The sequence below is a fragment of the Mizuhopecten yessoensis genome, unplaced genomic scaffold (genome assembly GCF_002113885.1).
Source record: "Mizuhopecten yessoensis strain PY_sf001 unplaced genomic scaffold, ASM211388v2 scaffold2383, whole genome shotgun sequence".
NCBI lineage: Eukaryota > Metazoa > Mollusca > Bivalvia > Pectinida > Pectinidae > Mizuhopecten > Mizuhopecten yessoensis.
Genome location: NW_018404519.1, coordinates 237437 through 265305, shown reverse-complemented (window position 1 = coordinate 265305; position 27869 = coordinate 237437). Strand labels below are relative to the sequence as shown.

The 27869-nt window shown below is 38.6% G+C and overlaps 2 protein-coding genes across 3 annotated transcripts; one reads left to right on the top strand and one right to left on the bottom strand.

The window, feature by feature from the left end:
* LOC110445827 (glyoxalase domain-containing protein 4-like) lies at positions 1-27588 on the top strand. 2 transcript variants are annotated; one of them, XM_021490626.1, is made up of 10 exons: positions 1-175; positions 329-378; positions 8175-8295; positions 8483-8621; positions 13058-13108; positions 14455-14534; positions 24536-24622; positions 24842-24955; positions 25400-25486; positions 26868-27588. In XM_021490626.1, exons 1-10 carry the CDS (start codon positions 86-88, stop codon positions 26931-26933), a joined length of 885 nt encoding a protein of 294 aa, XP_021346301.1. In that variant the 5' UTR covers positions 1-85; the 3' UTR covers positions 26934-27588. The 2 variants fall into 2 exon arrangements, with proteins under 2 accessions (XP_021346301.1, XP_021346302.1); XM_021490627.1 differs by lacking the exons at positions 1-175; positions 329-378 and adding an exon at positions 7073-7444.
* Positions 19740-22798, bottom strand: LOC110445826. Its single transcript, XM_021490624.1, has 2 exons — positions 20941-22798; positions 19740-20894 (listed from the first exon to the last, which is right to left on the bottom strand). Exon 1 carries the CDS (start codon positions 22651-22653, stop codon positions 20977-20979), a length of 1677 nt encoding a protein of 558 aa, XP_021346299.1. The 5' UTR covers positions 22654-22798; the 3' UTR covers positions 19740-20894; positions 20941-20976.
* Positions 27589-27869: the final 281 nt, after the last annotated feature.

Below are 27869 nucleotides of genomic sequence, written 5' to 3'. Positions count from 1 at the left end.
CCTGATCAAGACAACTGCTGTTAACTTTCCGCAAATATTGACAGTTCTATTTTATCACACACAACCCACAACAAGAATCTAAAATATGTCTACAAGAAGGGCGCTTCATTTTGTCTTCAAAGTTGGAAACAGGACAGAAACTGCTAGATTCTATAGAGATGTCCTAGGCATGAAAGTAAGCTAAGTTGGTTGAATATTATAAGCTGCTCTAAGTGGTTGTATGATAATGTGAACAATATAATCATGGATTTTAAGGATTTTTATCTCATATGTGATGTCATTAATGTTACAAACCATTTTCATAATACAGTTCTTTTATATTTTTCAGTTTCTGAGACATGAAGAATTTGAGAAAGGATGTGAAGCTGCATGTAATGGGTAATAGCACGGAATTAGATTATCGTTAACTAAGTCTGTATTGATAATAGTAGTACCTAATATACCTATATAGAGGGAAAGGCGATAATTTCTTTAATAAATTCAGACGACACGTTTAATAACGTATGTCACGTACGTTGCATCCCCTGGCCCACTGACTGGGGATTTAACAGAGGAGAAATAATTGGGAATTGCTATAAAACTTGAAAAAAATCTAAAAGCATGTCCATGATTCCAGGATTAAAATTCACAGGCCCTGGCAGGGTCAAGCCCTTAATATGATAAACTTTATTTAATTTGCAACAAGGAGGGAGAGAGTGCGCATGCGCAAGGTTTAGGACCGAAATTTCGAAGTGTGAGAATCATCACCCAACAAAACGCATATTTCCTAGCGTTTATTTGAAAAATTCTACAAAAATTTTATATTAACGGCTTCTCTAGACTACACTTTAGAGGAATATCGTAATATTCAGTCTTGACTAGTACCTGATCTCCTGTACTTCGATCAAACACTGTTTTGTCAACACTCATCACCTACCATATTTCGGCGATTGTTTACATTAGTGACAGTACGTGATATGAGCGAGAACAAGATCAGAAAATTTCTTGCAAGGCAAAGAATCCTAACAGAAAGGTAACAGATCACGAACACCAGTGATCTTGACGGACAGTAAAGGTAAATATCTAGAACGAGAGACGCTACATTCCAACGAAAAGGAACTCACCTGGTGGAATAAAACTGGTGCGAAAGTTGAGGACAGTTTAAAGTGGCTGACATCCATCTCCAAAAAGATCGAGAGACACAGTAACATCTGGCTATATGTTTTGCTTGGCACGTGTAACCTATAACCAGCAAAAAAAACCAGTTTGTGTCGCTAACCCCAAACACTGAGGAGGAAATTAATAAGATTGTGTCAATCTACTGTGAAATTACAACAACAGTGGAACAGTACCCCGGGTCTAAAGTGACGATCCTAGAGATACCAACTTATTCTATCGAAAAGTGGAACGAAAGCAGAGGACACAAGAACAAGACATTGAACTCGCAGGACACATTTATGAACTCAACAGACAGATCATGACAATAAACGACACAAATGCAACACACTCGCCTGAGTTCTCTATAGACCTGAGTGTATCATCCAAATACAAGTGCGGAAAAAACAGAACTCAGAAAACTAGGAAACATCACAATTTCAACCTCTACAGCGACGGAATACACCCAGGGAAACTACTAGCTTGGGCCTGGTTGATGAAAATATCTGAACAAGCCATCAGAGACTGCTGGAGTGAAAAGTATGGTAAGTGCATGGTCAGTCAGTGTGGGTTTTTCTGCGCTATACTGTCTATAGGCAGTTGTTGGTAAGTAAGGGGTTTTCCTCGCTAGACCGACATAATGCTTGTCCTTGCCTTTTCCATATTACTACTTGTTGGATATGTTCAGAATGCATCACCACAGACTGAGGAACACAACTATATGCTCCACAATCTTCTTAATAACAGAATGTCATCATGGGGAAGGCGACCAATAACCCTACCCCTTTCAAAAAAACATAAGAAATAGATCTCTTCTGATACTATTAATGTTAACTGCTGACGATATAGAATTTAGCCCAGGTCCAAAACAAACACCGGTCTACCCATGCGGTTTATGTGAAACTCCAGTGACATGGTCAAACCAAGGAGTCTGCTGTGACGAGTTCAGTATCTGGCACCACAAATCATGCATTGAACTCAGCAGTAAAGACTACGAGTTACTCCAGAGATCAAATGTCCAATGGTACTGCTGCAAATGCGACAGCCTGAATGTAACCTCATTCACTTTTCACAGTTATGAACTCAATAGTACCAACTACTACGAACCACTATCAGAACTAAACACAATATTAGAGAGTGTATCATCTGCAAGTGCATTAAGCCCACAAAAAACGAGTAGCCGAAAACGGATAACAAATAACAGCAGTATGAAATCATCAGGAACACCAAAATTTGTACATAATAATGAAAGTTCAATCTTCCACCTGCCTGAAAAAGGTAACCTCAGAATCCTCACTGTAAATTGTCAAAGCATTACGGATAAAAAAAACAAGAACTGGAAGCTGCACTAGAATACATCAAACCAGTCATTGTATGTGGGACAGAATCATGGCTGAAAGGAATTAAACCAGGACTCAATCCAACAAAAGACGCTATTAAATCTAGCGAAATATTTCCATCCGAATATGACGTATACAGAAATGACAGAGGAACCCTAGGAGGAGGTGTATTCATTCTAGTGAAAAAAAACATAACATCAGTTGAACAACCAGAATATATTACAGACTGTGAAGTAGAATATGTGAAAATCAAGCTTCGGGGAAACAAGGACCTCATTATAGGTTCCTTTTACATGCCGCATAGAAACAATATAGACTTAATGGAACTGGATAAAGGACTGAAAAAGATTTTGGACTCAAAAAGTAAAAATGTAATATTGGCTGGCGATTTCAACTGCCATGCCATTTGCACGAACAACATGACTGTAAACCAGAGTGGACAGGACAAAGAAACACCAAACCTACTTATCAACATAACAACAGGAGCACATCTGACACAAATACATGACCAACCAACACGTGTAAACAACATGCTAGACCTCATATTTACCAAAATTATGTAAATGTCAATGACCTCTGGAGAACATTTAAGGAGGACTTGCGTAATGCTATGGATACCCACATAGCATCAAAAGTTGCACGAACACGAAACAAACGACCATGGATGAAATCTAAAGAACGGAAAATGATTAGAAAAAAAGAAAAGCTTTACCAACAGGCCAAAATAACTAATAATTGGAAGAACTATAGACACCATCAAAGGGAATGCAAAAGAAACCACAGGAGAGCAGAATGGGAGTACATTAACACCAACATTCTAAAAGGTCTCGAAAATAACAACAACAAACTGTTTTGGAAATACATCAAATCAAAAAAGCTAGACTCAATAGGAGTAGCCCCCCTAAAAAGCAAAGGTTCTCTCATCAGTGACAGTCAATCAAAGGCGGATATATTAGTCCAACAATTTAAATCGGTATTCACCATCAACAAAGACAGTAACATACCAGAAACAACAAAACTTGTACAGGAAAAATTCCGAAACTATACGTAGATACAAATGGTGTTTCAAAACTACTCAGGAACTTAAACATATCAAAAGCTTCAGGACCAGATGGAATACCAAACAGAATCCTCAAAGAATGCGCGACAGAAATATCATTAGGACTCACAAAAATATTTCAAAAATCACTAGACTCGGGAGAACTTCCAGCAGACTGGAGACATGCCAACATCTCATGCCTATTTAAAAAGGGAGACAAACACTCTGTGGAAAACTATCGCCCAGTGTCACTAACATCAGCCCCCTGCAAACTTCTGGAACACATCATCTGTCGACACATGCTAAAACATCTTGAAAAACATAAAGTACTCACCAATCTAAATCACAGCTTCAGGTCTGGTTATTCCTGTGAGACACAATTACTCTTGACTATAAATGATTTCTTAAAAGCACACGACATTGGGAACCAGTTGGTTGTAGCAATACTATACTTCTCCAAAGCATTTGACACTGTGCCACACAAGAAATTCTTAAATAAAGTTGCGCAGTACGGCGTGCGAGGGCAAGTGCACAACTGGCTGACGTCATTCCTATAGCTAACACATAGGAAAATGAAGGTTGTATTTAAAGGCACAACGTCACAGGAGAAACACGTCGTCTCTGGAGCACCTCAAGGGACGGTACTAGGACCATTCCTTTTCTTCTGCCACATAAATGACCTGCCAGACTCGGTCAAATCACAAGTACGCCTTTTCACCGACGACTGCCTTTTGTATTGATAAATCAGAACATTCAATGACCATAACATCCTCCAAAATGACCTACAAAACCTTGAAGAATGGGCAGATAAATGGGGCATGAAATTTAATGCCAAAAAATGCTACATCATGTCAATCAGGAAAAAGTCATCAAAATTCTATAGTCTGAATAACCACATTTTGGAAGAGGTACAAAACAATCCATACCTTGGACTCCAGATATCAAACGATCTCAAATGGATTACTCATATAAGCAACATTGCCAGGAAAGCGAGCTCAACTTTAGGCTTTTTGAGAAGAAATTTAAAACACTGCCCAAAAGAGTGTAAGAAAACAGCATATATATCACTTGTTAGAACAATCCTGGACTATGGCAGTGTTATTTGGGACCCTCATCTAAAATCAGACTTTGAAAAACTAGAGAGAATACAAAGGAGAGCAGCTCGCCTAATTACTGGAAATTACAACAGTCGGGATGTAGGATGTGTCGCAGAAATGCTACAACACCTAAAACTACCAACCTTATAAATCAGAAGGAAATCACAGCGGCTAGTATTCATGTACAAAGTAGTTGAGGGGATAATACCAGCCCTACCCCCAGATCAGATAATCCAGCGCTCTGGAAGGACACGAAAAACAAACACAAAGCGTTATGTGAACTATGAAACATCAGCAACATTAAACAGGAACATTGTCAACAACTCAAGGCCATTAATCATCCCAGGAAGGAAGCATACAAGATCTCCTTCTTCATCAAAACACCGCTTGAGTGGAACCAACTGGATGATATAGTAATGTGCGCAGAAAGCGTAGAGGGATTTAGATCAGCCCTTTCAAAGAACACCCAAGATAAGTAACATATTCTCTTTCTCCCGTCATGTCATGCCATTATTGGTAACTACGACGTTCGTAATGTAAATGTAAATGAAACAAGTTTTTACAACTAATACTAAATCACACTTGTTGGCCCAGATATAAGCGCGCAGGGGATCTTACTGTTGGAGGAAACCGATGTACCCGAAGAAAACCCACATGGTCGTGCAGGTGACCCCATACCTTTTCATGTCCAATCGGGAATCGAACCCCGACCACCTCGGTGAAAAGCAAGTGCGCTATCAGCTGAGCCACCCGACCACCCAAGCCCTTTCCCAGGGCTTAGTCCATTGGACCTATTATAGAAATGGATATGGTTTTAAGTTCACCTGCCCGAAGGGCAAGTGAGCTTATGGCATGGAGCAGCATTCGCATTCCATCGTCCGTTCGTTAACTTTTCATTTAAAACACTACTTGTCCTGAACAGCCCAGTAGGTTTTGACTGAATTCGGTCTGGAGCATCCTTAGGTCAAGGGGACTCATTTTTTTTTATAAACGGTGGGTGTGTTTCCCCTGGGGGCAGATGAATGGGGCCCAATAGGGGAAATAGAGGTAAAACATTCGAAATCCTACTTCTACCATAGTGATTAAGGGATTTCATCCCAACTTTGTCTGGTGCATGCTTGGGCCAAGGGGACTCAATTTTGTGTAAACGGTGGGTTTGGACCCCCTGGGGGCAGATTTGTGGGGCCCAATAGGGGAAATAGAGATAGCAACCTTTGAAATCTTTCTTCTACCATAGGGATTAAGGGATTTCATCTCAATTTAGCCTGGAGCATCCTTTGACAAAGGGGACTCAATTTTGTATAAACAGTGGGTGTGGTCACCCTGGGGGCAACGGAATGGGGCCCAATAGGGGAAATAGAGGTAAAATCTTCAAAATCCTACTTCTACCATAGGGATTTCATCCCAATTTTGTCTGGAGCATGCTTGGGCCAAGGGGACTCAATTTTGTATAAATTGTGGGTTTTGACCCTCTGGGGGCAGATTTGTGGGGCCCAATAGGGGAAATAGAGATAGCAACCTTTGAAATCTTTCTTCTACCATAGGGATTAAGGGATTTCATCTCAATTTAGCCTGGAGCATTCTTTGGCAAAGGGGACTCAATTTTGTATAAACAGTGGGTGTGGTCACCCTGGGGGCAACGGAATGGGGCCCAAAAGGAGAAATAGAGGTAAAATCTTTAAAATCCTACTTCTACCATAGGGATTTCATCCCAATTTTGTCTGGAACATGCTTGGGCCAAGGGGACTCAATTTTGTATAAATTGTGGGTTTTGACCCTCTGGGGGCAGATTTGTGGGGCCCAATAGGGGAAATAGAGATAGCAATCTTTGAAATCTTTCTTCTACCATAGGGAAAGGGCTTTCATCTCAATTTAGCCTGGAGCATCCTTTGGCAAAGGGGACTCATTTTTGTATAAACAGTGGGTGTGGTCACCCTGGGGGCAGAGGGGTGGGGCCCAAAAGGAGAAATAGAGGTAAAAACCTTTGAAATTTTTCTACCATAAGGATTAAGTAATTTTATCCCAATTAGGTCTGGAGCATCCTTTGGCCAAACAGGGGAGTCAATTTTGCATAAGTGGTAGGTTTGGCCCTTCTGAGTGCTGAGAGTTGCGGGCCCCAATAGGGAAATTTGATGTTTAAATCTTTAAAATCCTTCTTCTTCTGTACCATTGGAGGGATTTTATGTAATAAGAATAATTTCCAATGGTTGCTTTATTATCCAGGTGAGTGATACAGGCCTTCTGGGCCTCTTGTTAACTAGGTATACTTTCGCTGGGCATCAAAAGATAATATAACATATGTCAACAGGGTTTGGCCGGGGGTCCAGCCACTGCCCCTGGAGCTAAACCTTGGATCATTACATAGAAATTGTGAAGATCCCAAGCTCCTAACTGTATGAGACAATTGCTGAGAATAAAGTAAAAAAAAACACAGTAATAGTATCGGGGTGGATCTGGGACCTGGCAGCCCGTGAGGATGAACCGTTCCTTGGTCGTATTATGAAATCAGTTCTTGTGTAGAACGTGGCTCCCCTGTAGACTTGGTTCAATAGGAAGTTAATTTTGGCATTAAAGAACATATAATTTAAAGCATTGTTGTCCTGAATGGTTCATCAGGTGGACAGACAATGGAAAGCACATTAAGAGCATTGGACATCCATTCAGACCAACAAGAGTATTAATATGAGTTGATAAAATTTATTTCATTCATAATTGTTTAAAAGTAAATGATGTTATTATTTTACAGCTGATTCAAATTTAGGCAGTCTTGAGACCAGGGAATGAAATGTTGTTAAGTGGAAAGTGTTGGTTCCCTGGATTAGGTATAATTAAAGGTAAAACCAGATATTGGGAAAATATTTGCAAAATATACACCGTATTTAAAAAAAAAAATCAGTATTTTACCATGACCGCTAAAATATCTAGGTGAGCAATACAGACCCTCTGAACTTCTTGTTAAAAATGAAATTACGTTGTTTTTTTTCAAACAAGATTTTACCATGATTGCTTAAATATGAAGGTGAGCAATATTGGCCCTTTGGGGCTCTTGTTAACAAAATGCTTTGGTGAACAGCTCCGAGATGTGTATGTAGGAAGTTGCTTGTTGAACATCAATGTGCACTTGAGATGTTTATGTTCCTGTGATATTTTTGTAAAACCTCTTAAAGGAAAATTTGGAAGAGAAAATTACAGATTTGCCATTCATTTCATTTGCCACCTTATTTACTGCCAATACATTTCAAGGTCCAAATTTTCTTATTCTCTTGAGAATTCCTTTATAAACTTCCTTTGATTTATCGCTAAAACCATTTAAAACGCCAAAATTTCTCTGGACAAATGGTGGCAGTATAACAAGGTTTTACTGTATAATAATTTTGCTGTCATAAATGTATGAGAAGAAAATCTAGCTAAGGGAAACCCTTAACAAACAAAACTGACTTTCATATTTCTTATCATTATTAGAGATATCCCAAATTGCTTTAATTAGATTGTGGCATCTCTGAAATAACTTAGAACTCCATAAAAAGTTAAAAGTGTTTGAGACGGACATTCTGTGTATTGTAGACCATATGACGGCAAGTGGAGTAAGTCAATGGTTGGGTATGGCCCAGAGGACAACCACTTTGTTGTAGAGCTGACTTATAACTATGGCATCGGTACATACAGACTGGGAACCGATTTTAGAGTAAGTACACTGCTACAGCTTTGCTGTTAACAATGACAATGGTCATAGGTAAAACATTTATTGCCATATATATTGTTACGTTTTAAACCTGAAAAATAAAGAAGACTGCTTGTTTTTAAGTGAAATGGCACATAAGTTACAATTTGTTTTCAAAAATGTGATAATCAGGTTTTGAAAATATTTTCAGGGGATCAATATTTATTCTAAAGAAGCTTTCAAGAAAGCGGTTAATTGTGGTCTTGCTGTGATAGAGGATGGAGGCAAACGAGTGGTGAAATCTCCTGATGGATACAGCTTTGTTTTGGAGGACAAAGAATGTCAAGGAGGTATGTGTTACCTGTCACCCCTGCAATTCCATCCATCTGTCAATCCGTCTGTGTGTCATTTTGTCCAGGGCATATCTCATATATCTCTGTCACCTCTGATTATCAAATTTTGTTTGTTAGTACCTCTTCTGATGACAGAATGCATAGTCACATAATGAAATTAAATCTTGTACCCCACTATTTATATAGACAGAGTTGTGGCCTTTTGTTCACTATGCGTAACTTTGTCCAGGGTATATATAGTATATTCCTGTCACAGGTAATTATTAAATTTTGTATGTGAGGACCTCTTTGGATGACAGAATGTCACATACTGAAATTAGATCTTGTGCCTCGCTATAGACAGAGTTGTGGCCCTTTGTTCACTGCATCACTTTGTCCAGGGTATATATCGTTTATTCTTGTCACAGGTAATTATTAAATTTTGTATGTGAGGACCTCTTTGGATGACAGAATGTCACATACTGAAATTAGATCTTGTGCCTCGCTATAGACAGAGTTGTGGCCCTTTGTTCACTATGCGTAACTTTGTCCAGGGTATATACCGTATATTCTTGTCACAGGTAATTATTAAATTTTGTATGTGATAACCTAATGGTCGAGTGTCTCATACTAAAACCAAGTCATGTGCTCCACTACAGAGTTATACCTCTTTGTTCACTGATCATTACATTGTTCAGGACAAGGGAATAACCCTTATACATTGTATGTAACCTGTCACCTACTGTTTCCAAGTTTTGCATGCAAGTATCTCTATGGCAGAGTGTCCCATACCGAAACCAGGTCATGCGCTCCTCTACAGAGTTCTAACCCTTATACATTGACGCGAGCTGTCACCGACTATTTCCAAGTTTTGCATGCAAGTATCTCTATGGCAGAGTGTCCCATACTGAGACCAGGTCATGTGCTCCTCTACAGAGTTATAGCCCTTATACATTGACGCGAGCTGTCACCGACAGTTTTGCATGCGAGTATCTCTTTGAGATGGCAGCGTGTTGCATACTGATATTTGGTCTTGTGCCCCGGGCCACTACACCCAGTTTTGGCTCTATGGTCCACTTTTGATAATGATGTATATCTGGTGGTGATCAGGGACTTAGATTCAGTAGTAAAGACTGGAATATACACAATCAGTGTAAGAGTTTGTCGGATATTCTTTGTTACAGTCCCAGTATTGGAAACTTCTAGATTTCTGATTTTATGAAAATATTTGTGTTTCTCAAATGTTAATAGTCTCCATTACAGATTCAGTATTATAGACTAGAGTATACATACATATCCAGACACATGCTTAATTACAGACCCACCCAGTATTACAGACTAGAGTATACATACCTATCCAGACACATGCTTCATTACAGACCCACCCAGTATTATAGACTAGAGTATACATACATATCCAGACACATTCTTCATTACAAACCCACCCAGTATTACAGACTAGAGTATACATACATATCCAGACACATGCTTCATCACAGACCCACCCAGTATTACAGACTAGAGTATGCATACATATCCAGACACATGCTTTATTACAGACCCACCCAGTATTATAGACTAGAGTATACATACATATAGACTAGCGTATTCATACATATCCAGACTCATGCTTTATTACAGAGCCACCCAGTATTACATACTAGAGTATACATAGATATCCAGACGCATGCTTCATTACAGCCCCACCCAGTATTACTGACTAGAGTATACATAGATATCCAGACGCATGCTTCATAACAGACCCACCCAGTATTAGAGACTAGAGTATACATACATATCCAGACATATACAGACCCACCCAGTATTATAGACTAGCGTATACATACATATCCAGACGCCTGCTTCATTACAGACCCACCCAGTATTACAGACTAGAGTATACATACATATCCGGACATATACAGACCCACCCAGTATTACAGACAAGAGTATACATACATATCCAGACACATGCTTCATTACAGACCCACCCAGTATTACAGACTTGAGTATACATACATATCCAGACACATGCTTCATTCCAGACCCACCCAGTATTATAGACCAGAGTATACATTCATATACATACATATCCAGACATATACAGACCCACCCAGTATTTTAGACTGGAGTATACATACATATCCAGACGCATGCTTCATTACAGACCCACCCAGTATTTTAGACCAGAGTATACAAACATATCCAGATGCATGTTTCATTACAGACCCACCCAGTATTATAGACTAGCGTATACATACATATCCAGACGCATGCTTCATTACAGACCCACCCAGTATTTTAGACTAGAGTATACAAACATATCCAGATGCATGTTTCATTACAGACCCACCCAGTATTATAGACTAGAGTATACATACATATCCAGATGCATGCTTCATTACAGACCCACCCAGTATTATAGACCAGAGTATACATACATATCCAGACACCTGCTTCATTACAGACCCACCCAGTATTACAGACTAGAGTATACATACATATCCAGACACATGCTTCATTACAGACCCACCCAGTATTACAGACTAGAGTATACATACATATCCAGACACATGCTTCATTACAGACCCACCCAGTATTACAGACTAGAGTATACATACATATCCAGACACATGCTTCATTACAGACCCACCCAGTATTACAGACTAGAGTATACATACATATCCAGACACATGCTTCATTACAGACCCACCCAGTATTACAGACTAGAGTATACATACATATCCAGACACATGCTTCATTACAGACCCACCCAGTATTACAGACTAGAGTATACATACATATCCAGACACATGCTTCATTACAGACCCACCCAGTATTACAGACTAGAGTATACATACATATCCAGACACATGCTTCATTACAGACCCACCCAGTATTACAGACTAGAGTATACATACATATCCAGACACATGCTTCATTACAGACCCACCCAGTATTACAGACTAGAGTATACATACATATCCAGACACATGCTTCATTACAGACCCACCCAGTATTACAGACTAGAGTATACATACATATCCAGACACATGCTTCATTACAGACCCACCCAGTATTACAGACTAGAGTATACATACATATCCAGACACATGCTTCATTACAGACCCACCCAGTATTACAGACTAGAGTATACATACATATCCAGACACATGCTTCATTACAGACCCACCCAGTATTACAGACTAGAGTATACATACATATCCAGACACATGCTTCATTACAGACCCACCCAGTATTACAGACTAGAGTATACATACATATCCAGACACATGCTTCATTACAGACCCACCCAGTATTACAGACTAGAGTATACATACATATCCAGACACATGCTTCATTACAGACCCACCCAGTATTACAGACTAGAGTATACATACATATCCAGACACATGCTTCATTACAGACCCACCCAGTATTACAGACTAGAGTATACATACATATCCAGACACATGCTTCATTACAGACCCACCCAGTATTACAGACTAGAGTATACATACATATCCAGACACATGCTTCATTACAGACCCACCCAGTATTACAGACTAGAGTATACATACATATCCAGACACATGCTTCATTACAGACCCACCCAGTATTACAGACTAGAGTATACATACATATCCAGACACATGCTTCATTACAGACCCACCCAGTATTATAGACTAGAGTATACATACATATCCAGACACATGCTTCATTACAGACCCACCCAGTATTATAGACTAGAGTATACATACATATCCAGACACATGCTTCATTACAGACCCACCCAGTATTATAGACTAGAGTATACATACATATCCAGACACATGCTTCATTACAGACCCACCCAGTATTATAGACTAGAGTATACATACATATCCAGACACATGCTTCATTACAGACCCACCCAGTATTATAGACTAGAGTATACATACATATCCAGACACATGCTTCATTACAGACCCACCCAGTATTATAGACTAGAGTATACATACATATCCAGACACATGCTTCATTACAGACCCACCCAGTATTATAGACTAGAGTATACATACATATCCAGACACATGCTTCATTACAGACCCACCCAGTATTATAGACTAGAGTATACATACATATCCAGACACATGCTTCATTACAGACCCACCCAGTATTATAGACTAGAGTATACATACATATCCAGACACCTGCTTCATTACAGACCCACCCAGTATTATAGACTAGAGTATACATACATATCCAGACACATACAGACCCACCCAGTATTATAGACTAGAGTATACATACATATCCAGACACATGCTTCATTACAGACCCACCCAGTTACAGACTAGAGTATACATACATATCCAGACACATGCTTCATTACAGACCCACCCAGTATTACAGACTGCTTGATTTCTGATTATATTAACATTCTGTGTTTGTCGCATGTTCTTTTGTTTCAGACCCAGTGCAAAGTGTATGCTTAGGGTGTTCAGATCTGTCAAAATCTGTGGGTAAGTGAGCATAACAAATTAGTATGGTCCCCTAATCTTAATATTATTCAATCTTATCATAAACTTCCTAGCTTTGAGAGATCAAATAAATCATAAGTGTCAACCTCTGAAATTTAGAAAGTGTGTGAAATGGGACTGAAACTGCTTTGCTCAATTTAATACCTTTCCCTGTTTATGTATCAAAATAACACCAAAAAGCTTTCATTTGATTCAAACACACCTCTTATGATAATTACACACACCCTGCAGTAACTAGGAAATCATTTGACCACAGGATGTAGATTTTGAGTTTGTGTGAGTTTGGACGTGAATGAGGGAGTTTCGAGGGAGATTGGTAAATTTTGGTCAAAATGAGGGAGTCTCCCTCCTAATTAGGGAAATTTGACAGCTATTACTAAATTGTATATGTTTTTAGAACTGTCATGATACACTTTATTCAAGTTTCGCATGTATCCATAAACATTGCGATAATAGTGCCACAATGCAATTACTTACAATTCACTTTTGATAAAATGAGAAGAGTAAGTTTCAAACATTTTGGTTAGAACATAATGCAGGGGTCAGCAAACAGCTATGGTCTGATGACGGTCACCAAACAGCTATGGTCTGGTGACGGTCACCAAACAGCTGTGGTCTGATGACGGTCAACAAACAGCTATGGTCTGGTGACGGTCACCAAACAGCTATGGTCTGATGACGATCACCAAACAGCTATGGTCTGATGACGGTCACCAAACAGCTATGGTCTGATCACGGTCACCAAACAGCTATGGTCTGATGATCACGGTCAGCTGAAACTAGTCAGCACATCATTATCAATTCACTTATGGAAACCTGCATTCTGGAGTTGCTTCTGTTCTTTTGTTTATATATTTTTATTTTAATTGAACTCGCCAAATATTAGTCAACTTGTCTGTGTCTGTCCAATGTTTCTTGTTTACAATTTCTTTTTTACAGTTTTTATTTCACTGGTATTAAGTGTAATTAATAAACAGAATTAAAAATATGTTCACATTTTATTTATGGTTACAAGAGCATCAGTAATAGACCGTCTGCTCTGACTGTGTTGTGAAAATTGTTTCTCTATTCCTACAGACCAATCAGAGTGAGTGTTTCACTTAGAGTTTGGCTGAACTGGCATACTGTACACTAATCACTGAATCATGATTTATATTGAAAATCTGGAAAAAATGCTTTGTATATTGAATCAAATGCCAATAATCACAATACAACTGCTTCACGATGACTGTGATACCTCTACATCTTTGGGTTTATCTCACACATTGGAATTGGACTGTAAACAAATTAACCAATTTACTGGCCTCAGGTGTACACTTTGACTTTAGATTTCTGGTCTCGACTGTGTGGTATGAAGATTTACAGGCAGGAAGACAAGTCAGCACTCTTGGGATTTGGGGATAACCAGGTAAGGCGTTTCAATACTTGCCAAATCTCCTTATTTAGGAGGGAGACCCTCCATTTTGGACCCTTAAATTTAGCATTTCAAAGTGTGTCTTTTAAAGGGTTATTTGGTCTCTAGGGGATAAACACACACATTTTATTTAGGTTTTAATTTTGAGCTTGCAGAATCTCCCCCATGTAAATTTTAAAAGATTGGCAAGTATGTTCAAATTGAAGTTACTAAGTGCTTTCTAAATTGAATACAGTATACCGCTTCCTAACTTTCGCCTGTGTTTCCCTCCATTGAATTAGAGCAAACATTTGAAAACAACATAATAACATAGCAATCACATGTGAAGGGCAAAATTAACACTAGGCCAATACAGGCTTTACCATCGTAGGGTGAAAGTATGACTAGAGAAAAGCATGGAAAATATGACTAGAGAAAAGTATGACTTGAGAAAAGTATGACTACAGAAAGTATGTTGTGAACAAGTATGACTAGAGAAAGTATGACGAGAAAAAAGTATGACTAGAGAAAGTATGACTAGAAAAAAGTATGACTAAAGAAGGTATGACTAGAAAAAAGTATGACTAGAAAAAAGTATGACTAGAGAAAGTATGACTACAGAAAAGTATGACTACAGAAAGTTTGATGAGAGAAAGTATGACTAGAGAAAGTATGAGGAGATAAAATATAACTAGAGAAAAGTATGACTACAGAAAGTATGAGGAGAGAAAGTGTGACTAGAGAAAGTATGACTACATAAAGTATAAGGAGAGAAGGTGTGACTAGAAAAAGTTTGATGGCGAAAATTTTACTAGGCAAAAGTTTCCCAGTTTACCTGTAAATGTAATTATTGTATTCGATAAACCTGGGTGCCCTTCTCTATCTTTAACTTGCATACATCTTTTATCCCCATTCAATACTTACTGATGCCACAAGATTGTATTTGCAATAAATCTATGACATATAGTCTATATTATCCTTCCTGCAAATTCCTGTTGAATTGTCACTACATATATGACAGGCCCTAGCTGCTCTATGTTATTCTAAATCTGAAACTGATGCCCTCCCGAATATGATTCCAGACATTTTACTAGTACTTCCTTAATGGTATAAACCTGCAATGCATTTAAACTGAAACTTCAGATATGCAACATTAAATGAAAATTCTTGTATCTGGTATCTGGTATTACCTTAGGGCATTGTACTAATGTATATGACGCCATAGTTAAAATTTATCCTCCTGAAGAGTACTTCAGGGGACTTTTCTCACTGAAATATTGTCCTGATGAAACCTCTGCGATAGAGGCAAAACTCAGTAGACCAAATAAAACCCTTCAAAACCCTCTTATTGGTAACACTGGAGTATGTTATGATGAAGTCCCCCCTACTTGTATTACTGATCACTCTATATACAGTCTGAAACCTGTTTTTGATCATTATTTGGAAAAGGCTGAAAATCAAACCCTGGACCCTTAGATTTCATAAGATGGACTTTCTAAAAATTAACGTATTTGGTCATTGGATTAAATCTTAATACAGGTCTACTGTCTAAATCTTGCACCACTGGAATTAATACTTCTGTCTAGAATTAAAAAAAAATCGGAATAACACATCATCAGTCTATATATGGGTAGTTAATGGACTGTGTTGAAAATATTCCTCCACCTAATCAAGATACCATATAGACTGGTAACTATATTGTACAGGGTGTCAGTTTAGACAGATTAAAAAACAAAGCTTTATCATTTTACAATAATTATGAAACAAGCTTTTCCCAATTTACATTTAAATCACTCTTGTTGGCCCGAATCGAGGCGCTCAAAGGATTGTAATCGAGGCGCTCGAAGGATTGTAATATGTGATAGGAAAAAACCTACATGGTTGGGACGGTGACCCACTACCTTTTCACGTCCGATTGGGGAAAAGGGCCCTAGCTGTCTTGGTGAAAGACACCTTGTATTATACAGGGGGTCAGAGACTTAATGACCTGCTTGGGAAATTATAGAATGTCAGTTAAGACAGTTTTCACTGTATTACACTGTTTCTGACTGTATAGACACAACAACTTGTCTGCCTGTTGATATGTAAAACCTTCTTCATTTTTTATATTTTTTCTTTTATACATATATACCCTAAAAGTAATATGGGTAGCTATGTGTTTCAATGACATTTCTTGCTCCTTAAATATTGTTCTAATGATTCAAAGTATAAAAATGGATATTTCACACATACATCATCAAAGAAGGTCCTGCTTTAAAATAGAGAATTAGAGTTTTTATGAACTTGATCAACAATTCGGGGATTAACAAGATCTAGGGACTGTTCATTATCTACTTATGTTACAGCAGAGATATATAGTCCCCAGACATTAGTCCATTAGGTTCTGAGGACTGTTCATTATCTACTTATGTTACAGCAGAGATATATAGTCCCCAGACATTAGTCCATTAGGTTCTGAGGACTGTTCATTACCTACTTATGTTACAGCAGAGATATATAGTCCCCAGACATTAGTCCATTAGGTTCTGAGGACTGTTCATTATCTACTTATGTTACAGCAGAGATATATAGTCCCCAGACATTAGTCCATTAGGTTCTGAGGACTGTTCATTACCTACTTATGTAGTCCCCAGACATTAGTCCATTAGGCTTGTAGTCAAATGTCCTTGTATGGAATAAATGACGAAATCGTTAACTGGACGTCCAGTTTTATTCCTGACAGATAGCTACACATATCATTGAATGGAGAAAACTCAAAATGATCTAAAGTAACGTACATTTTGAGTAGCCATGTATACGTGGGGATGCCAATGTGGATAACTTGCAGGATGACTTGAACAAACTTTCAAAATAGCGCGATAAATGGTTATTAAAGTTTCATTCTTCAAAGTGTAAATCTATGCATGTAGGGCAAGGCCAATCAGGCGGAGAAAGTACATATTACATATGTATATAGAAAATGAACCTTTACAACAAGTGATATAGGAGTCAAACAGACAGATTTCTCACATTTGAACACCAAATAAGTGCACAAGTAAAGAAAGCTAACTTTATGTTTGCAGTAAGAGTTCATCTTGAATATGCAAATACTGTTTGTCATCCATTCTTAATCAAACATATAGATATGATTGAGGCAGTGCAAGTGGAACAACCAAACAGATACCGGGATTTCGGAATGTATCATATCGGGATCGACTGAGGAATGTATCATATCGGGATCGACTGAGGAATGCATCATATCGGGATCGACTGAGGAATGCATCATATCGGGATCGACTGAGGAATATATTGGGATCGACTGAGGAATGTGTCATATCGGGATCGGCTGAGGAATGTATCATATCGGGATCGACTGAGGAATGTATCATATCGGGATCGACTGAGGAATGTATCATATCGGGATCGACTGAGGAATGTATCATATCGGGATCGACTGAGGAATGTATCATATCGGGATCGACTGAGGAATGTATCATATCGGGATCGACTGAGGAATGTATCATATCGGAATCGACTGAGGAATATATTGGGATCGACTGAGGAATGTGTCATATCGGGATCGGCAGAGGAATGTATCATATCGGGATCGATTGATGAATGTATCTTATCGGGATCGACTGAGGAATGTATCATATCGGAATCGACTGAGGAATGTATCATATCGGGATCGACTGAAGAATGTATCATATCGGGATCGACGGAGGAATGTATCATATCGGGATCGACTGAGGAACGTATCATATCGGGATCGACTGAGGAATGTATCATATCGGGATCCACTGAGGAATGTATCATATCGGGATCCACTTAGGAATATATCTGGATCGACTGAGGAATGTATCATATCGGGATCGACTGAAGAATGTATCATATCGGGATCGACTGAGGAATGTATCATATCGGGATCCACTTAGGAATATATCGGGATCGACTGAGGAATGTATCATATCGGGATCGACTGAAGAATGTATCATATCGGGATCGACTGAGGAATGTATCATATCGGGATCAACTTAGGAAACTCAAATTACCAACTCTGAGCTACAGAAGAATAAGAGGGGACATGATTGAGGTGTTTCAAATAACAAGCAATATTTACGATAATTAAAGCTAACTTTATGTTTGCAGTAAGAGTTCATCTTGAATATGCAAATACTGTTTGTCATCCATTCGTAATCAAACATATAGATATGATTGAGGCAGTGCAAGTGGAACAACCAAACAGATACCGGGATTTCGGAATGTATCATATCGGGATCAACTGAGGAATGTATCATATCGGGATCGACTGAGGAATGCATCATATCGGGATCGACTGAGGAATATATTGGGATCGACTGAGGAATGTGTCATATCGGTATCGGCAGAGGAATGTATCATATCGGGATCGACTGAGGAATGTATCATATCGGGATCGACTGAGGAATGTGTCATATCGGGATCGGCAGAGGAATGTATCATATCGGGATCGACTGAGGAATGTATCTTATCGGGATCGACTGAGGAATGTATTATATCGGGATCCACTGAGGAATGTATCATATCGGGGTCCACTTAGGAATATATAGGTGTTTCAAATAACAAGCAATCATCATATCGGGATCGACTGAGGAATGCATCATATCGGGATCGACTGAGGAATGCATCATATCGGGATCGACTGAGGAATGCATCATATCGGGATCGACTGAGGAATGCATCATATCGGGATCGACTGAGGAATGCATCATATCGGGATCGACTGAGGAATATATTGGGATCGACTGAGGAATGTGTCATATCGGGATCCACTGAGGAATGTATCATATCGGGATCCACTTAGGAATATATAGGTGTTTCAAATAACAAGCAATCTTTACGATAATTGTACAACAGATTTTATTAAGATATGGGAAGACAGGGAATAAGAGTACATTTTATGAACTTTTTTACTTTGCCAATTGTCAGGAACTTGTATATAATTATAGATATGAGATATGTTAATGATCCAAATAATGCCACATTCATCTATTGTTAAATATTTCTGTGTTATGAACTGGAGTCCTATGTAAAGGATCTTTATAGGTACTGTATCGGTAAATAATCTTAATTAAATTAACTTATTAAAATATAATTTTTATTTATTTTACAACAATTATGAAACAGGTTATTTCAACTTATATTAATCACTCTTGTTGGCCTGGATGTTAGCATGGGGGGGGAGGTCTTAATGTAGGAGGAAACCGGGTACCCGGGGAAAACCCACTTGGTCAGACAGGTGACCTCATACCTTCTCACGTCTGATCATGGAATTAAACCCTCAGCTGTCTTGGTGAAAGATGAGTGCCACCTGACGACATCTGTCCATTAGCCCAAAGTTAATGTATTGTGAGAGGTTAATTAATCACGGCTATTGTCAGGAATCAAATTACTGAATCATTCCATATTATTTGATAAAAGTTGAAAAATATGAGTATGCAAGTCAGTAAGGAACAGTTACAAATACAAAGTCAAATCACTCTGATCCTATGAAACCTCATGATATGTATTTGATTGACAAGATTATACCTGTCATTGCACCATACACAGGTTCTTATCCCAACAATTAAAGTCAAAGTGACGGGTCAGATGTCGATGCTTGTCCACGCTAATCATGCTAGATAAGGATTTCAGAGCCCAGTTGTTCATCATAGATTAACAAGGTTTTCAAGAAAAAATGACAAAAAAATATGTATCAAAAGTTTACAAACAATTTTGATTCCTGTACATAGGTGATTGTTTTGAAGCTCTACAGACAGTAAATTTTAAGTTTCAGTGTTTTTAACATGTATTAGATTATACTCATCAGGATAACAGCCCAGAAAAAGTATAACATAGGTCCAATTTGGTCACATGAACATTAGATAAGTTAGATGCACAGTGAGCTACGTATCACATCACTTCTCAAGGTCAAAAGTCTATCTGCATTCCTCTTAGCTTGTTTTTTTTCCCGTTATTTTCTAGAAGAAATCCACTCAGGAATTGTTTTCTTGCACTAAACTAAATGATAATTGTACGTCCTCATTCTGTTATTTTTATGTCATTCTGGATCAATATAGATCACCTTGTTTTTTTTGTATTTCAATCTTTAAAATGCAAATTTCACTAGGTTTTCCAAATAGATGCATGCAGTATTTCTTCCACTCTCACACAAAAATATCACAAAAGCTTCTAATCATGGTTTCTTTCTGTAAAAGTCAATTTGCCATGGAATAGTCACACAGGTGTGATATAATAATGTGACAAATCTATAAACTGTCTATCATTTGAAGAAAATACAATTCTTCCACAAATATGAGCAATCTTGAGAAAGTTAACTGATAGAGCACTCTTGTTTCTTCGGTCTGCAGTACTTAACTGATAGAGCGCTCTAGTTTCAACTGATAGAGCTCTCTCGTTTCAACTGATAGAGCACTCTTGTTTCTTCGGTCTGCAGTACTTAACTAATAGAGCACTCTTGTTTCTTCGGTCTGCAGTACTTAAGTTGTTGTACCCGGCAGGCATGTTGATGATCATGATAAAACACTGCCCACAGAGTATTTTCTTTGTCAATGCCAAGGTAGGGACCTATGGCTGCCTCTCTATTGAACTTCTGCTGAAAGGAATACAGCAGTTTGATGAACTTGCCGATGTCGTCGAGGTACAGCAGTTGGTTCCGCCCTGCAATGGCTACTACCAATTTTCCCATCGTGTCGTATCGTACATCTGTTGGAACAACATTCCTGGTACCAAGCACTGGTTGAAAATGAAAGAGTTCCTCAAGATTTTCTTTTACTATCAAAATAAAGGAAGCCTGGTCTTTCTGAAGGTGGCAGGTTAGTATGGCCAGATTGTGAGTTAGTGGACATTCACTTATCTTGGTCGCTTTCTGAGCATCTCCTATGGTCTGACTGAACAGTTCCTTACCATCAGCTGTGTAACTTTTGACCTTGCCTGTCATTCCCACGACGACAGTGTCAGCCTGAGTTACACAAAGACTCCAGGGTATGGTGTTGGACATGAACAGTGGACATGGTCTGCCACCACTGGTGACGTTGTAGATGCTACATTCAAATGATGAGCATGCCCAGAGTAATCCTGTCGAGGGAGAGACACAGATTCCGTTGACTTGTCCATCAAACATGACCTGCTTTAAAATCGTACCAGCGTGATTGACCTGGGTGACAGCTGAACTTTTAACACAACTCACCCATGACATCTCATCGGAAACAGGACAAATGTTGCAAACTTTAAAATTCACGTCTTGTACATCAAACTCCTGTAGAATTTTTGTCTCGGAGCAGAATGTCAGTTTAGGAATTTTGTCTATTTCGTCACCCTGGGTTTTGGATGTTTCTGTCAATTGGCCACTGGCCTCTTCTAAGAGAGTTGAGGCCTTGTCCTGAGGGGTTGGGACAAAGCCAAAATTAGTCAGCAGAGGCTTGGTTACTGGAGCACCAGTGTTTGGATCCATGTCTAACTCATACTTCTGGATATTTGATCCAGTTTTGAGGGTTCTCTCATATTCCTCAATCCTGTTGCCTATTTCTGATTGTTTGCATATTAGTCCTTCTATATATTTCATCAGTTTGGCATTATTTTCATCCTGAACCTGCTTCAGGTCCTGTTGTTTCTTCTCTAGCTGTTTGCTGATAAGTATTGCTATGGCTTTACTGTTCTCTTCAATTTCCTGGTGACATTCAGCAAAGTGCGAAGCAATCCATTCATTCTTGATGTTGGCTGAATCTATTTCTGCTTTTAGTTTTTCAAGAGTTTGTTTATCTTCATCTATGAAACATTTAATTTCCAACTCCTTCTTTGGAATAACTTTTCTCTCAAAATCATCAAGAGTGTGGCTTTGATGAACACTGGTAACACATTTCACACATGCTAGCTGGTTACAATCTTGACACAGATACTGGATTTCATTGTCCAGGTGATTTGGACATGTTGTCTGTCCTCTGATCCTCAGAGGCTCCTGGGCTGACCGGCTTGTAACATCGACAGGCACTTGAGCGTCCCGACCTGGGATGGGTTTATCAACTGACTGATGAACAAGCTGGTTAGACCCTCCCTCTGCCATTATGTTATTGGACTGAGGGATTGTGAGCCTTGCTTCCTGCTGTATAGTTAGCATACTGATTATATGCTAGTGGGTAGCTATCAGTTATACCTGTCCTAAATTAGATTGTACTAGACTAATTATCTATCAGGTAGTCACAAAAAACTTAGATAACTATGTTGTACACTAAACTACATCACTGATAATGATAGAAAGCCTGTCCTCATGTCAATTAAATTTATTCACCAAGTAAATGGAGCTCGAAAATGTTCATGCCCTGCCATGGGGGGGGGGGGGTATATCATGTTAACTATGTCCTGACCATTCCATCCTGATTCACACTCAGCACTCTAGTGACTTCATTTCTTAACAAATTTTGCTTAAACTCTTTGCAAAGGCTGAATATAAGAATCCCTGAATGGGTTCAGGATTCCAAAATAAAGGCCTAGGTTGATTTTACTACCGGTATTTATAGTTTGTCAACCAGTTTATTGACATCAACCCAGCAGCTTCACTTGTTAGCTTACCGAAGGGCCAGTGAGTTTATGCCGGCGGCCATCCGGCGTCTGGCGTCAATATTTTACTTTAAACAACTTCTTCTCAATAACCAAAAGGCCTAGGGTGATGATATTTGGTCAGAAGCAAACTGGGATGAAGGGCTACAAAGTTTGTTAAAATGAATTACCTTGACCCACTTTCAAGGTCACAGGGGTCAAATGTCTTAATATCTTCAAACAACTTCTTCTCAATAACCAAAAGGCCCAGGGTACTGATATTGGACCTGTAGCATGCTGGGATGAAGGACTATCAAGTTTGTTTAAATGATTGACCTTCATCTATTTTCAAGGTCAAAGGGGTCAAATATGTTTGAAACCTTTAAACAACTTCTCCTGAATACCCAAGAGGCCTAGGTTTATGATATTCGACCAGTATCATGCTGAGCTGAAGGGCTACCAAGTTTGTTCAGACGAATGACCTTCACCCATTTTCAAAGTGACAGGGGTCAAATATGTTTAAAACCTTTAAACGAATTCCTCTGAATACCCAAGAGGCCTAGGGTTATGATATTTTTCCAGTTAGATGCAGTTAGTCCTTGCATCATAACTGAGGAACAGTTTAGGTCGCCATTAATGATTATATTGATTCATCAATTTAATACCTTTGCATGAAACTTTATGCATTCTGTGATACTCTTAACTAAGATAACTGTGATATAACCTTATATATGTCAATTGCATCAATATATATGTACTTTTAACTAGCACATATATTTTACTAACAAGAGGACCATGTGGAAGATTAGCCTTTGGCTAAACATGTATTTTATCCTCAATAAATAAAGTTTATTATTATTATTATTATTATTATATGTGCTTGCAGGATGTAAAGAGACATGCAATAATCTTACTAGGATTAACCCTGGGATCTAGCCCCACCTCTGAGTCTTATTTGTGATATCAAATATATATTTTTGATGAAACTTTTTATTAGGATTGTTTAAATATCCATCTGATTCATGGAGACACATTAGACACAGCAATTAAGATATTGACAGTTTGACATAACCGACAATGCCTATTTGACATGATATATTGACAGTTTGACACATCAGATGATGAGTTTGACACATTAGATATTGACAGTTTGTTTCTTGTTGACACTAATAGTAAGTGTATTTATATTTACGGTGCATGATTTTATATTTACTTCCTGCAATTGTGACATAGAAAACTTATCAACTGACTCACCCTTGGACTACATTATGTTATCTTTTGCAGTAGGACACACCGGTTTACAATAAGTATCAAAATTATTCAGGACACAGATTAGTAAAATTTCACTTCAATATATTGTTTTTGTTTCGTCCTTAAAACGTTCATATAAAAGTGATTAAAGGTCATTAACCAATAAGTAAATCAACAAGCCCTAAGGATATCTCGTGTGTGATTGTTTTCAGTGCAAGCTTGAGCTTCAGGATATAGGCACAAGTGTTGACCATGCCACCGCCTTCGGGCGGATCGCTTTTTCCTGCCCTCGTACAGAGGTGAGTGTTTAAATGTTTGTATTACTTGTTGTGAAAGGTCATTAGTCATCTGACTTTTGTATAAATATGCTTGAAAAGTTTCTTCAAGCTTTTGGATTTCTTAACAAAAGTTTTCAGGAATTATTATAGTTTTTGATCGTTTTGAGGTGAAATGTAGAGAAAATGAGTAATAACAATTTACAACTGTATTGACTAGAAATGTACACTTGTTGCTTACAGTTGCCAGATATCGAGAGGAAGATGAAGGAGGCTGAACAGACCATTCTAACCCCACTTATTAGTCTGGACACCCCCGGAAAGGCCACTGTAGAAGTGGTCATCCTGGCTGACCCCGTAAGTATCAAAATTGAATACATAATTCTTTTGTTTGTCATTATTTTATCTTGTCTAATGTTAATGAATCATTCATCATCACTAGACTTTGTGAGGGGGCCGCGGTGGTCAAGTGGTTAAGTGTCTAACTGTCGTGATCGCTACAACCCTCCACCACTGGGTCGCAGGTTTGAGGCCAGGTACTCGCCACAGGTCGGTGGTTTTTCTCCGTCAACTCTGACTTTCCTCCACCACCAAAACCAGGCACATCTTTATAGGACATAAAAACAAACAAACAAGCTATAAACTTTGTGTAACTTGGTCTAGAGGTTTTAAAAAATGTGTTCTGTAATTCAACTTTTGTTCACAGTAAAACATCAAACAACAAACTACTTTTGTTTGAAGAAATACATCAGAACCTTTATTTATGTATCAGTAATGTCTAGATGATTATATTTTACTTAGGATGGCCATGAGATATGTTTCGTTGGAGATGAAGCGTTCCGTGAGCTGTCACAGGTGGATGATAAAGCCGACGGACTGTTAGATCAGGTAAGTTCTGTCTCCAGTCACACTGTACATTTACTGCCTGTGTTGTAGAAAAATAGAATTCTTTGTTCCCTGAGAAAATTCAAATTGAGGGGAAATAAAGACATATTTTATTATACAAATAAATAGAACAAAATAAAACAATAGCACAGCATTTACGATGGTCAGGTTGACACACCATTGTTGTCGTCTGCTTCAGTCAATCCAAATGCAGGTGTGGTGGCTCTTTCCCATTTTTAGCTCCTCTGTCCAAAGGGCAAGTGAGCTTATGTCATGGTGCGGCGTCCGTCGTCCGTCCATCATCGTCCGTCAACTTTTCCTTTAAACAACGTCTTCTGAAGAACGAACAGGCCTAGAGTCATCATATTTAGCTGAAAACTTCGTTGGTAGGAGCCCGACAAAGAGGTCAAATGTGTCAAACACTTCAAACGACTTCTTCTGAAAACCCCAAAGGTATAGAATCTTCATATTTGACTGGTGGCTTCCTGGGATAGAGCCAGACAAAGTTTGGGAATGATAATGACTTTGACCTACTTTCAAGGTCACAGCGGTCAAATATGTCAACTCTTCAAACGACATCCTCTGAAGGAGTAAAAGGTATAGAATCTTAATATTTGGCTGGTGGCATCCTGGGATAGAGCCTGACAAAGTTTGAGAATGAAAATTACCTTGACCTTCTTTCAAGGTCACAGGGGTTAAATGTGTCAAACACTTCAAATGACTTCTTCTGAATAACCCAAAGGTATAGAATCTTCATATTTTGCTGGTGGCTTCCTGGGATAGAGCCAGACACAGTTTGGGAATGATAATGACTTTGACTTACTTTCAGGGTCACAGGGGGCAAATGTGTCAAATACTTCAAAGTGTTTGACACATTTAACCCCTGTGACCTTGAAAGTAGGTCAAGGTCATTTTCATTCTCAAACTTTGTCAGGCTCTATCCCAGGAAGCCTTCAGCCTAACAAAGTCACAGGGAAAAATATGTCAAACAACTTCTGAAGAAGAACTAAAAAGCATAGAATCATACAACAATATTTGGCTGGTAGTTTCAAAAGATGGAGCCGGCAAAGTTTGCGAGGGGAAATGTTTGTAGTACAGTAAAATATTTAATGAGAATATTTTGCTATGACTGCTAAATATTCAGGTGAGCGATACAGGCCCTCTGGGCCTCTTGTTCTAGAGAGGCTCCAAATAAAGGAAATATGACCAGATGACATGATATCAACACAATATATTCCACTGTCATGTGATCAGTATAATCTAATCAGACATGCTGTTATATTTATATAGATAAGATTTAACAATACTATACATACTGATAAATTACTAATACTGTATCTATTATGACACTGTAAAGTCCTGAAACTGTGAATTATAATTTCAGGGTATAGCAGCTGACAAAAGTGAAGAGTGGTTCAAGAAGAAAGGACTCAGTAAAGGCACAGCATGATATCATCCATTACCTCTGTACTAACATATGTTAAAAATTGTCAGTCCCTGAGGGAGATAACTGTTATCTTGTATTTATCAAGTACATAGTTTCTTTGTGTACAAATACTTTTCAGAAGCATATCTATACGGTAGTCAATGACTTTGAAAGGGGACATGTTGTACAGACACAGATTTCAGAGCTAGAGAGGTGACACAGTAGTCACATTTACAGAGGTGACACAGTAGTCACATTTACAGAGGTGACACAGTAGTCACATTTACAGAGGTAACACAGTCATCACATTTACAGAGGTCACACAGTAGTAACATTTACAGAGGTAACACAGTCGTCACATTTACAGAGACAACACAGTAGTCACATTTACAGAGGTAACACAGAAGTCACATTTACAGAGGTAACACAGTAGTCACATTTACAGAGGTGACACAGTAGTCACATTTACAGAGGTGACACAGTAGTCACATTTACAGAGGTCACACAGTCGTCACATTTACAGAGGTCACACAGTCGTCACATTTACAGAGGTAACACAGTCGTCACATTTACAGAGGTAACACAGTCGTCACATTTACAGAGGTTACACAGTAGTCACATTTACAGAGGTGACACAGTCGTCACATTTACAGAGGTCACACAGTCGTCGCATTTACAGAGGTCACACAGTAGTCACATTTACAGAGGTAACACAGTCGTCACATTTACAGAGGTAACACAGTCGTCACATTTACAGAGGTGACACAGTCGTCACATTTACAGAGACATTATAGTGGTCAGAATTTGAGCGGTGACACAGTGATCAGATTTAAAGAGGATACACACAGTAGTCAGATTTACAGAGGCAACATAGTGGTCAGATTTAGAGAGGCAACATAGTGGTCAGATTTAGAGAGGCAAATTCGTGGTCAGATTTTGAAAGAAGACACACTATTCAGA